The sequence below is a fragment of the Mobula birostris genome, chromosome 4 (genome assembly GCF_030028105.1).
Source record: "Mobula birostris isolate sMobBir1 chromosome 4, sMobBir1.hap1, whole genome shotgun sequence".
Taxonomy (NCBI): domain Eukaryota; kingdom Metazoa; phylum Chordata; class Chondrichthyes; order Myliobatiformes; family Myliobatidae; genus Mobula; species Mobula birostris.
The window spans coordinates 172,243,724-172,257,126 of record NC_092373.1 but is presented as its reverse complement, the minus strand read 5'-3'; the positions used below and the strand labels follow the sequence as shown (position 1 = coordinate 172,257,126).

General features: G+C 42.7%; 1 protein-coding gene across 4 annotated transcripts in view; it reads left to right on the top strand.

Moving 5' to 3' along the window:
- Positions 1-13,403, top strand: part of stpg2 (sperm-tail PG-rich repeat containing 2) — a 500,779-nt gene that overhangs the window by 159,991 nt on the left and 327,385 nt on the right. For all 4 annotated transcript variants that reach the window (XM_072254779.1, XM_072254775.1, XM_072254776.1 and 1 more), the window contains one exon: positions 2,519-2,676. In XM_072254779.1, coding sequence (XP_072110880.1) covers positions 2,519-2,676 — 158 coding nt within the window. The remainder of the gene's footprint in view (positions 1-2,518; positions 2,677-13,403) is intronic.

Here is a 13,403-nt window from a genome sequence, read left to right as displayed (position 1 = left end):
CATTTTTTTCCACTAGTAAACTTGCCCTCAATTTTCAGCTCCACACAAATGCTGCATACAGCATTGTCAGTATCTTGATAATGTAAATATATAGCCAATTTTTATATCTTGTTTTTGATGTGAAGACAGTAGTTCAGTATCTACAAATTGCAAAAGCCATTCTACTTTGAATTTCGTACAAGCTTTGTTCTTCAAGGCATTTAACTCTCCTTCTGCTTTTCTTTTCAACATCCTTAGGATACTAAAAATAATAATAATTATTTGAAAAATTATCAAGGTAAGTTGAAAATTTTATAATTTAAATAAAATAACCACAGTCATGCAAACAATTTTATAGAAACAAATTTTTACCTTGATCTAACAAATTTTTTAAATTAAAAATATATTAGATTATGATTATTTATCAAAAAGTCAGAAAATAGAATTTTTCACATCATAAAACAAACTATGACTCATAATACAAATAAATGATGTCAGGCAGTCAAAACAACTGACAGGCACAATGCAAAAGTAAAATATTTGACTAGCTAGGATCGGTGTTTTCAACGGGCCAGTGGTTTATTAACAATGAGCTACCAACTTCCATTCTTGTTGCAACTTGAAGCACTGACAATGTAAATATATTGAAGCTCTAAAATGTTTAATAGCAAAGGTTGTGGTACATGTATTATTTTTAAAAATTATTTGTTTAATAGTGCAAGCAATTAAACACAATTACAGGGTATTTCACACTTATATTAACATCGAATTAAAAATTATATTAGCATAGTTTCAAAATTACATTAATATCATATAAAAGAAAATTCCAGTTGCATGGCAACAAAGGCTATGTGCAAGGGAGCATTTCAGTTACTGTGCGGCCGTGCATCTGCACAGCTTAGAGGGAAATGTGTCCTGTCTTCCTAGAGATGCTGCAGCAACTTTGATGTGTGTTGCCTGTCTGAATGAGTTGACTTATCACAAGTTATGAGCACCAAGGAATGTTATGAGGACACTGGTACTTAATAACTGAAAGAATATGAGCGTGGCAGTCTAGTGAATAAGTTAACAAACAAGCAGCCAGAGTTTGGACTGTTGATTGAGAGGTGATTTGAATCCCATTGGGAATCTGGGAAATTTAAATTCAAGTAATTAAATAAATAGGGAATTTAAAAAGAAGTTCAAAGTTCAAAGTAACTTTATTATCAAAGTACATATATGTCAAATTATACAGCCCTGAGATTTGTTTTCTTGCGTGCATGCTCAGTAAAGCCAAGAAGCTAATGGAATCGATGAAAGACTGCATCCAACAGGACAGACAAGCAACCAATGTGCAAAAGACAACACACTGTGCAAATACAGAAGAGAAATAAATAAATAATCAGTAAATTTAAGTTCATTTAAATAATGGTTGCCATGAAACTACAGCATTGTTGTAAAAACCTATTAGGAAAGGAAATTCGATATGTCACACATTTTCATTCCACATCCCATTCCCATTCTGATATGGCTATCCATGGCCTCCTCTCCTGTAAAGATGAAGCCACACTCAGGTTGGAGGAACAACACCTTCTATTCTGTCTGGGTAGCCTCCAACATGATGGCATGAACATTGACTTCTCTAACTTCTGCTAATGCCCCACCTCCCCCTTGTACCCCATCCGTTATTTATTTATATACACACATTCTTTCTCTCTCTCTCCTTTTTCTCCCTCTGACTATACCCCCTGCCCATCCTCTGGGTTCTCCCCCCCCACCTTTCCTTCTCCCTGGGCCTCCTGTCCCATGATCCTCTCGTATCCCCTTTTGCCTATCACCTGTCCAGCTCTTGGCTCCATCCCTCCCCCTCCTGTCTTCTCCTATCACTTTGGATCTCCCCCTCCCCCTCCAACTTTCAAATCTCTTACTAACTCTTCCTTCAGTTAGTCCTGACGAAGGGTCTCGGCCCAAAACATCGACTGTACCTCTTCCTAGAGATGCTGCGTTCACCAGCAACCTTGATGTGTGTCCCCTGTTCTTATGTAGTTTCATGTATATGTGATTTCAGAACCATTGATACAGTTAATTCTTGGTCAACCAAAATGCCCATTTCTGTGCTAAATGATTCTATGAATTTTAACTGTCTTTTCAGTTCAAGGGAAAATTATAATAGACATTAAACACAGCCTTTGCCAGCAATAATTATATCTTTTGAATAGATAAAAGAAAAACCTTTAAATTTATGCTTGGTATTTTGGTTAATTGACCATCTAGCAAATCAAAAGTTTCAACTGGTGATATCTCTCAAGAAAGTATGTTATTTCAATTGTGCTAAACTAATATTGTCATGGATCATTCATACTGCCCAAATTAGCATTGAATTTAAGTCAGTATTGAAATCAATGTCCTAAATATTGACATTATAAATAATTGAGTATTCTGATTTTGAAACTTAGATTTTGTTGGTGCAGGAGAGGCTACTTGATTAATCATAACTGTTGACCATTTTACAGGGGTTTCTAAAATGTCCAAACCATAAGAGAGTTTCTGATTCCAACAGGTCCAGGAACCTACAATGTCACTAACCACACCCTTGCTCAAGAAAGCCAGAAGAAAGCTGCTTTAGAGAGTTCAGTGAGAGGAGGATTTGGATCTACAGTTCCTCGTTTGCATCCCATTGAAACAAAAAAAGCGGCTCCAGGACCAGCTGATTATAAGGTAATAGCTGAGACTTTAATGCCTGTGCATGGCAAAATACCTGGGTAGATCTTGCAATTTGTTTAATAGTGCAGGCAATTAAAAACACTGATTTATTTTGAATAGGTTGACTGGCCTCTAGTTCCCTGGCTTGCCCTTGCTACCCTTTTATTAAAAAAAAACTAGAACATTAGCCACCTTCCATACTTTGGGAACTTCAGCAATAGTTAATGATGATGCAAATATCTCTGCAAGGGCCTCTGCAATTTTCTCTTTAGCCTCTCACAAAATCCAAGGATAAACTCGGGGAATCTGTCTACCTTACCGCACTGTAAATCTACAAATACTTCTTTCGTGATCCTCCAAAACATCTCCTTTTGTCTTCTTTATCTCTTGAACAACCATAATTTTTTCTTCAATTAAACACTGAGGAGAATTATTTGTTAAAATCCCAGTTATCTCCTGTGGCACAAGACGTAGGTGGTCGCTAGTTCTACGTGACCACTAGTCGGTTAATTCCACTTTGCGTTCATTCTTTCTATTTTACCCTCTGTTAAAGTTACCCAGTTGAAAATATTGAAAGAAAGAAGTATTCTACTTGTTTTAACTCTGCACTGGATTTTAGAAAAATTATTTGAGGATACAGGGCATTTGAAGTGTAGTATAGTTAGTGCTGGAGGAGAGATTGGAATTTGGGCCAGTTTTGAAGTGTAACCACTGCTTTAGTACAGGACACAGAGCAGTAGGTTTACACACTGCAAAATCCCATAAACAGCATGGGGCTGAGTGATAATTGAAAGTCCGGATGGCAGATGAAATGGACTGCTTGTCATGTGATACCTCATCACTACATGGAGTCCTTAGGACCTGATGGAGCACTAGATTTTTTTCACCTGCAGTCATTTAATAAAACCTTTGGAATTGTCCTCCTGAATGCTTCACTGCCATTTTATGGTGTTTCCCATAACTTTGGCAAGGCTCAACACCATGCTTCTGTAACTGGTAATTGGTTTATTATTGTCACGTATACTGAGAAACGGTGAAAAGCTTTGTTTTGCATGCCATCCATAAAGGTCACCAAGATGTTAGTATACTGAGGTAACATAAATGCAGAATATAGTGTTAGTTACACAAAAAGTGCAGTGCAAATATACAACAAGGTAAAAGGGCCATGATGTGGTAGATTGTAACAGCAAAACTTCATCTTTATCATACAGGAGGTCCAATCTAGAGTCTTATAACAGTGGGATAGAAGCTGTATATGTTCTCAGACGTTTTCATCATTTCCTCAGTGGAAGTGGGGAGTAGAGAGAATGACCGGGGTGGAAGAACATGCTGTGAACATGCCCTCATGCAAAGCCACCTTCCATTTTTTCAATATCCTATCAACTCTGTCTCTTTGGTCAATGGTTCTCTCTCTAAAACCTTTCTCACTAACTTGTGGTTTTGTTAGCACTCTCCACCCTCTCATTGTGTTCCACTTGAATGATCTTGAATTCTAGTCTGCTCATTTTCTAGCATCTCTTGGATTCCAAACTTGGCTCCCATCAAGCATTGAGGCAATTTTAACATGGGGCTGATTGCAACAGAGAGGAATGGAAACCACTTCCTTCTCTCACAGCAGCCTGTTCACAATAACAATATGCCCACTGTTGGAACAACTGTCAACGAGCTGTCTACCAGTCTAAAAATTACCCTGGAATAAGAATCAGTAGGGATATGGTGATCACCTCACCGACAGATGTGTCCCTGTTCTTGCACTGGGTCCTTACTGTATTTTTATACATTTAAGATCTGGATCTAATCCAGCCCAGACTAAGGGTAACAGCCAAAATTATCCATCAAAAGCAAGAACTCTGCATGATGCAAGTTTTGAAAACTTCAGCTTAGTTTCAATGTCAAAAATAATAGTATTAATGGACTATTCAACGTTGTTGGAGTCACCTTTGACTTGAAACTTAACAGGAGCAGATCACATCGGGACCTGCAGGTCATTTTCCAAGTCACATATCACCCTGATTTGGAACTATTCTGTTCATTCATTATCACCAGGGAAAGTCTTGGAATAAATCCTGGAACTCCTGACACACTGGCACTCTGGAAAATGGACTGCCTTTCAAAATGGATTAGGGATTGGTAATAAATCATATATATAGTCCTATACCTTCCCTCAGCAAATTGAGAATATGTCAGTACCTCCAGCTGAACTTTGTCTTTTTGTGTGTTTTCTCCCTAGCCATCAGTCTGATCCCATATACTGTTGTTTGTTTTCATGCCCCATGTGCTCCTGTCCCCGCTCCTGCTCTATTCCGGCCCCTGTATTACTGAGTACTACTCCTCTTAGCAGTTTCTCATTATTACCTGTTTTGCTGCCACTTCTGTCTCATTGTGCTCCACCTATCATCTGCCTCTCTGTTTATTGCTCAATGTATTTTAGTCCTGTGTTTTCACCTATTTGTTGCCAGATTGTGCCAGTGAATTTTCCTGAGCCTTTCCAGCATTCATATCTGTACTCTATCTGTCTGAATATCGACTGTGCCTGTTTCCCAATTCTGGTTTTTAGATTTCCCTGGATGTTTTGATCTCTGCCTGAACTTTGACACTGACTTTGTTTACACCTCTGGATTTGTTACTCAATTAATATCACTGTGTGCACAGTACTGGGTCTGCGATTCGATCCCTGCTCCAGCGACCTGACAGTACAATCTGGCCAGAATGGATTCAGCAGACCACGGTCATCTGAGAGCTGCCCTGGAACAACAGGGAGTGATGCTGGGGAGACACCAGAACCAGCTGGACTCTGTGTTCAGGGCAGTGGAGTCACTTTCTGCCAATGTAGCCGATCCTGTGGCCCAGACTCAGTCACTCCAGTTGTTCCAGAGCGCCCATCAACATTCTGTGACTGCATCTTCCACCCTGCCCTCCATGTCCTCACATGCTCCTCCCGTCCAAGAGCCCCGTCTGCCTCCTCCAGAAAAGCGCTCAGGTGAGCCAGGTACCTGCCGCCCTTTTCTTTCCCAGTGCACCCTCATTGTTGAATTACAACCGACAACATTTCAAACTGATCGAGCCAAGGTGGCCTATGTCATCACCCAACTGTCCGGTCGGGCAAGGGAATGGGGAATAGCCGTATGGGAGGCAGGCTCCGCTTTCTGCATCAGTTTTCAGTTACTTTCTCAGGAGATGAGAAAAGTGCTTGATCACTCCAAACGTGGGAGAGAGGCTGCCTGTGAAATGCTGCACATGCACCAGGGGTGCAGATCTGTGTCAGGTTACGCCATAGAGTTCCGGATCCTAGCCACCTCCAATGGCTGGAACTCGGAGGCACAGTACAACACTTTTCTGAACGGCCTCTCCGAAGACATCAAAGATGAACTGGTCACTCAGGACCTTCCTGCCACCTCTGAAGCCCTGGTAGACTTGGCCATCCGTATTGATGTTCGCTTTCAGCAGCGCTGCAGAGGGAGCGGTTCCAGAGGGTCCCTAGGTGTACTGGGTGAGTTCCAAGCTCCTCGTCAGTCTACATTGCCCTGCTGTTTGCACCCATCTACAGTTCCCATTCCAGAGCCGGAAGCTATGAAGGTTGACTGTACCCACCTGATGCCGATTGAAAGACAAAGGAGAATCAGCACCCGTTCCTGTCTGTACTGTGGTCAACCAGACCACCTCATCTCCACCTGCCCAATAAAAGCCAAGTGTTCACCAGTAGGACGAGGAGTACTGGCGAGCGTGACCCCTGTCCAGCCCTCCTCGATACCACTCACTCTCATACCTGCTTCTATGGAGTGGGACGTCCAACGGCAAGCAGTCTCCGTCTTGGTCGATTCTGGTGCAGAGGGGTGTTTTATCGATTCTGGCTTGGCTGCCCAGTGGGGATTACCCACGTCTGCTCTCCAGTCACCATTGGTGGCCAAAGCCTTGAACAGTCAGAGACTGGCTAACATCACCCATGCCATGTCCCTGGTGAGTCTCAGTTTATCCGACAACCATGATGAACAGTTAACCCTTTATGTTATTGACTCTCCTCAAGCTCCCATTGTCCTGGGCCATCCCTGGTTAGTTAAACCCGGAAAAGCTTCATAAGGATATGGTCAAAAAACAAGTAAATTGAACTAGTTCTGCTGGGCACCAGGGTTAGTATTGATAAGTTGAGCAGAAGGGTCTGTTTCCATCCTGTATTACTGTACTCAATACCTCTACGACCCAAAATCCCATTTCACTAAAAATCCCTGTGGTGCATCAAAGACACTCAATCTCAGTCAAATGTACTTAATGTGTGATTATCCACATGCCCCTGGGATATAACATCCTGAGGCAGAAATTCTTTCCTGTCTCTATTGTAAATGGGCAGGTCTTATTCAGAGAGTATGCCCTATGTTTGCTGGCTGTGTAGTTCAAAAGAAGCAGACTCACAACACGTGTGTTGAAAAGGTTCATTCAAGACTGGAAAGGATACCTGATGTGGATTATGGAAGACTCCAGACTGTTAGTGTACAATGGTATCTTTCTTTAACTGAGTTTAGGGTTGAATTCAGTGCTGGCTGTACTAATTTTGTCCCATTAAGAAAGATGATTTTTGGGATGAATGTCCTGCACTCCAATAAAAGAAACATAATCACTGTAATGAACCCACAGCTAGATTATTGTGGGATGACAAAAAAATGGAGCTGGCTTGCTTTATCTTTGTTTACAAATCAAAAATGCTATCAAAAGCACCCAAGGAGGCCATTTGGTGTGTTTTTTTCTCATGGATAGGAAGTTTAGAGGGATTTAGGCTATGCACAGGCACAATGGATTAGTTTAGATGGGCATTTTAGTTGAAGTGGATTTCTGTCTTCAACACCTTCTTTTTGATACAAAGTTCCAGGCCACCAGTAGTTTTTGCCATAGTCCGGTGTCCGGTCCGAGAAGTCCATATTCCAGTTCACGGTCCAGTCCAGCAACTCTTGCTCCAGGTTTTCCTATCTACCCTGTTTCTGTTCTTAGAACCATAGGAACTACAGCACAGAAACAGGCCTTTTGGCCCTTCTTGGCTGTGCCGAACCATTTTATGCCTAGTCCCACTGACCTGCACACGGACCATATCCCTCCACACACCTCCCATCCATGTATCTGTCCAATTTATTCTTAAATGTTAAAAAAGAACCCGCATTTACCACCTCATCTGGCAGCTCATTCCATACTCCCACCACTCTCTGTGTGAAGAAGCCCCTGCTAATGTTCCCTTTAAACTTTTCCCCCCCTCACTCTAAACCCATGTCCTCTGGTTTTTTTCTCCCCTTGCCTCAGTGGAAAAAGCCTGCTTGCATTCGCTCTATCTATACCCATCATAATTTTATATACCTCTATCAAATCTCCCCTTATTCTTCTACGCTCCAGGGAATAAAGTCCTAATCTATTCAACCTTTCTCTGTAACTGAGTTCCTCAAGTCCTGGCAACATCCTTGTAAACCTTCTCTGCACTCTTTCAACCTTATTTATATCCTTTCTGTAATTTGGTGACCAAAACTGAACACAATACTCCAGATTCGGCCTCACCAATGCCTTATACAACCTCATCATAATATTCCAGCTCTTATACTCAATACTTTGATTAATAAAGGCCAATGTACCAAAAGCTCTCTTTACGACCCTATTTACTTGTGACGCCACTTTTAGGGAATTTTGTATCTGTATTCCCAGATCCCTCTGTTCTACTGCACTCCTCAGTGCCTTACCATTAACCCTGTATGTTCTACCTTGGTTTGTCCTTCCAACGTGCAATACCTCACACTTGTCTGCATCTGCCATTTTTCAGCCCATTTTTCCAGCTGGTCCAAGTCCCTCTGCAGGCTCTGAAAACCTTCCTCCCTGTCTACTACACCTCCAATCTTTGTATCATCAGCAAACTTGCTGATCCAATTTACCACATTATCAGCTAGATCATTGATATAGATGACAAATAACAATGGACCCATCACTGATCCCTGTGTCACACCACTAGTCACAGGCCTCCACTCAGAGAAGCAATTCTCTACAACCACTCTTAGGCTTCTTCCATTGAGCCAATGTCTAATCCAATTTACCACCTCTCCATGTATACCTAGTGACTGAATTTTCCTAACTAACCTCCCATGCGGGACCTTGTCAAAGGCCTTACTGAAATCCATGTAGACAATATCCACTGCCTTCCCTTCATCCACTTTCCTGGTAACCTCCTCGAAAAACTCCAATAGATTGGTCAGTTAATTGAGGCAGCTGATGCTAGTTGGGTCTGGCTGCATAAATACCTCCAGAGACCAGGGTGTGGTTGCTGGATTGTTCTTGTCCTTACTCCTTGGATCTCTTCCTCTGCCTTCTGTTTCCTCGCCTGAAGCCCTGCCTTGTCTTGCCGGTAACTCTCGCCTCGCCTGAAGTTCTGTCTCGCCTTGCATTGCCAGAAGCCTTGCCTTGTCTTGCAGTCTTGTCCTGGAGCCACCCTGTACCTAGCTCCCTTCCTGTCCCTTACCTCCACCCGGGTAAGCCAGGCTGTCTTGCCGTTACCTGGGGTTGGTTCTGTCCCTTCCTGTCCCTTGCCTCCGCCCAGGTAAGCCAGGCCGTCTTGCCGTTACCTGGGGTTGGTTCTGTCCCTTCCTGTCCCTTGCCTCTGTCGGATGGTGATCCGCACCCTACCCAGGAGGAGCCAAGTCTCAAGTCTCAAGTCTCCAGCCTCCAGCCTCCCGCCTCACCTCGCCTCAAGTCTCCTGCCTCCCGCCTCGCCTCGCCTCAAGTCTCCTGCCTCCAGCCTCCCGCCTCGCCTCAAGTCTCCTGCCTCCAGCCTCCTGCCTCGCCTCGCCTCAAGTCTCCTGCCTCCAGCCTCGCGCCTCACTTCAAGTCTCCTGCCTCCAGCCTCCTGCCAAGCCAAGCCAAGCCAAGTCTCTAGCCTCTTGCCAAGCCAAGCCAAGTCTCTAGCCTCTAGCCTCAAGCTTCGAGCCTGTAGATTTCTGCCTCGTCCTGCCTGCCTGCCAAGCCTCGTCCTTGCCTCGTTCTGGGGTCCGAGCCAGAGGCAAGACCCAAATACTGGGTCCTTGTCCAGTCTCTGGCTTGGAGTCCAAGCCCAGGCTCCTAGCTCTTTTGTCCAGCCCTGTTCCAGGTTCCTGGTTTTCCTGTTCATGTCCTTGCCATCGCCCTGAATCCTGGTCCTGTCCCTGTTACCTCAGTGTCTGCGTCTTGCACTTGGGTCCGTTCCCAACCGTGCCCTTATGACAGTTTTTGAAGAAAAGATTTTATTTTTTCCCCCTCAACTTTCCTCTTTCCCTGTTGTGGGTTTCCTTAAACCTTAGCTCTTTTGCTGATCTCTCAGCCAAAAGAAATCTTCCCTTCCTATTTACCGAAAGTCATAGGATAATGATGATTTACAAGAATGGCAACCGACTGAGCCTTAGGCTAGGGTCAGCTGAGAGGCCCATGTCTGCTATCTCAATTTATGTAACTCAGCATCATGTCGAGGATTGTAGGGGCTAATATTCTGCATTAACCCTGTGATAGCACCCTACTGCAGGTGCCTCTGTGATGATGCAGTTCAGCAACATCTTCACTAGTTATGGATGGGCAATAAGTTTTGGTCCTGACTTTGATGATGCATTAAAAATTGACCATTTATATATTTGCTTTATCATCATGAAAGGAGGATTGTTACTCCTGATCTGATGCAGCATAAAAAAACGTAATAAGCATAAAAAACACAATAAATATAAAAGCAATCCTATAAACATAATGTACAAGTAACTTACATACACTGATTTTTTTATAGTAGGATTATACTGTATGTTAAAGGCTACCATGTTAGTCCAAATGACATTTCATTACTGACCTAAGCTTATAATTTATTAGCCAGTTTGAGAAGATAATGCATGTTTAGAATCATGGAGTATAATGTAGGTGTCTTTACTATCCAGGTGCTGCAGAGATGAGTGTAGGTCTAGGAAGATGGCACAATTAAACATTTAATTAGTAATTAAACACATAACAAAATTGATCACTTTTGCATACACAAGGATCATATCCTTCCATTGTCTGCACATTCATATGCCTAGCTAAGAGTCGCTTAAACATCTTTATACTTGCTATCTACCTCGTTATAGCTTTACAACTTACTATCTGCCTGCACTGCACTTTTTTTTTCTGTAACTGCATTATTTTATTCTGCATTCTGTTATTGTTTTCCTTGTGCTACCTCAATCCACTGTTGTAATGAAATTATCAGTATGGATAACAGGCAAAACAAGTTCTTCACTGTACCTTGTGATGACATATAATAATAAACTAATTTTATTTCCAAAAACAAAAATCATATTTGCCTTCACTGCAAGCCCTGGCAGGCAGCACATTCCAGGAGCCCGTTGCTCCCTGTGTAAATAATTTTTAAAAAATTGTCTGGACGTCTCCCTTTAATGTACTGCCTCTCATCCCTTAAATCCATGTCCTCTGGTATTAGACAGTATGTGTCAGCTGTAAGTTCAAGAACCATTTCTGTGTAGTGCTGATGGACATGTCAATAAGAGAATTATGTGATATTGTTTCCAGAGAAATCCTCCAATATCCTGGACTGTACGGATCCCTCAAAGAATACCAGAGCAGCAGATTACCATGTGTGGGTGCTTGCTGTGCATGTAGATAGGAGACACCATTTCCAACTTTGCAATTATAACTGTGCATCATGGAGTCATAGAATCATATGGCATGGAACAACTTAGCTCAACCTGTCCATACTGATCATGTTTCCCATTTGCCCGCATTTGACTCTTGGCACTCTAAACCTATCCTATCCATGTAGATTATTTTATATTTCGTTTATATGCTCGCTTCAACCAATACTTCTGGCTGCTCATTCCAAACACACAACACCTTCTGCTTAAGGAAAGTGCCCCTGATGACCCATTTAGATCCTATGCTTCTCATCTAAAGCTGATGACCTCTTGTTTTTAGCACCCCATCCCTGGGAGAAAGACTAGGTACTTTCAGCCTGTCTATGCAGCTCATGATCTTATGTACCTCTATCAGGTCACCTACATTCTCCTACATTCCAGGGAACAAAGTCCTAGTCTATGCAACGTCTCCTTGTAACTTAGGCTCCCAAGTGCAGGAAATATCGTTTATAAATCTTTTCTGCATCGTTCAATGACATCTTTCCTACAACAGAATGGCTAAAACACTACACAATTCTTCAAGTGCTTAGGAGAAAGACAATTATCGAAGTACACAGACAAAATGCTGGAGGAACTCAACAGGTCAGGCAGCATCTATTGAAATGAATAAACAATCGACGTTTCAGGCTGGGACCCTTCCTGAGTAGATTAGATTAGATTATGAGGACACACAGTCCTCGTTTTTGTCATTTGGAGATGCATGCATTAAAAAATGATACAATGTTCCTCTAGAAAGATATCACAGAAACACAGGACATACCGTAATTTGATAAAGAGCAGACCTTGGGCACGGTAAAAAAAAAGTCTCAAGTCCCGATAGCCCATCATCTCACGCAAACGGAAGCGGCACAAACTTGCCGATGCATTGGCAGCACCCGACCGCAGCCGACTTTGAGTCTGTCCAAAAGCTTTGAGTTTCCAACCAGCCCTCCAACACCAAGCACCGAGCACCATCTCTGCCAAGCGCTTTGACCTGCCCCGGCCGCCGAGCAACAAGGAAAGCCAAGGTCTCTGGGCCTTCTCCTCCAGAGATTCTGGATTGCACAGTAGCAGCGGCAGCGAAACAGGCATTTCAGAAGTTTCACCAGATGTTCCTCCATTCTCTCATGTCTGTCTCCATCAAATCAGGATTGTGCACGGCACCCTACTTGACAGATAACAGATATCATTCACCGGAGTGGCTGCTGCGCGCTGCGTCGCGCCGCCATCTTCTCCTCCCTCCCTTCATTGTTTTTTTGAGTACACTGTTTTTTGTACAAAGCCTTAGGGTGAGCTGAGCCTGTGGGAGGTCCTTGCAGGTCATGTTTGTTCAGCTCTTTCTTCACTTCTGTGGAGTATTTTGTTGTTGATATTGTTACCATAATGTTTCCAGTATTTTCACCAGTTCTGCGATTCCACAATATTTATCCCGCACCATAGGAAGCCTCCCACCCGGATGCATCATGACTTGGTATTACAACTGCTCTGCCTGTGAAGGCAAGAAACTGTAGAGTTGTGGACACATCACAGCTACCAGCCTCCTCCACATGGAATCTGTCTACAATTCTTGCATCCTCGGTAAAGAAGCTAGCATAATCAAAGACACTTCCCACCCGGGATTTCTCTCTTCTCCCCTCTCCCACCGATCAGAAGCTACAAAAGCCTGAAAGCACGGACTGTCTGGGCCTAGGACAGCCTCTACCTGCTCGTAGAAGATTATTGAATGGTTCCCTAGTACGATAAGAACAACTTTTGACCTTGCAGTCTATATGGTTTTGAACTTGCACCTTTTCATCTACCAGCATTGAACTTTTTCTGATAATGCAACATTTTATTCTGTGTTGTTATTGTTTTCCTTTCTACTATCTCTGTGCACTGTTATAATGAAACGATCTGTATGAACAGTATGTAAGAGAGGTTTTTCACTGTACCTTAGTACAGGTGAATAGGCCAATTTACCGATTTGCTAATGGATTAGTTCAATTATTTCTCCATCTCAACTTCATAAGTCTGGAAATAAGCCATGTTTATGTAACATGTTAACAGGTTTATATTATTTTGCCCTATTGAGATATGGGACTAAAAGTGAGATGGGTAATGTTG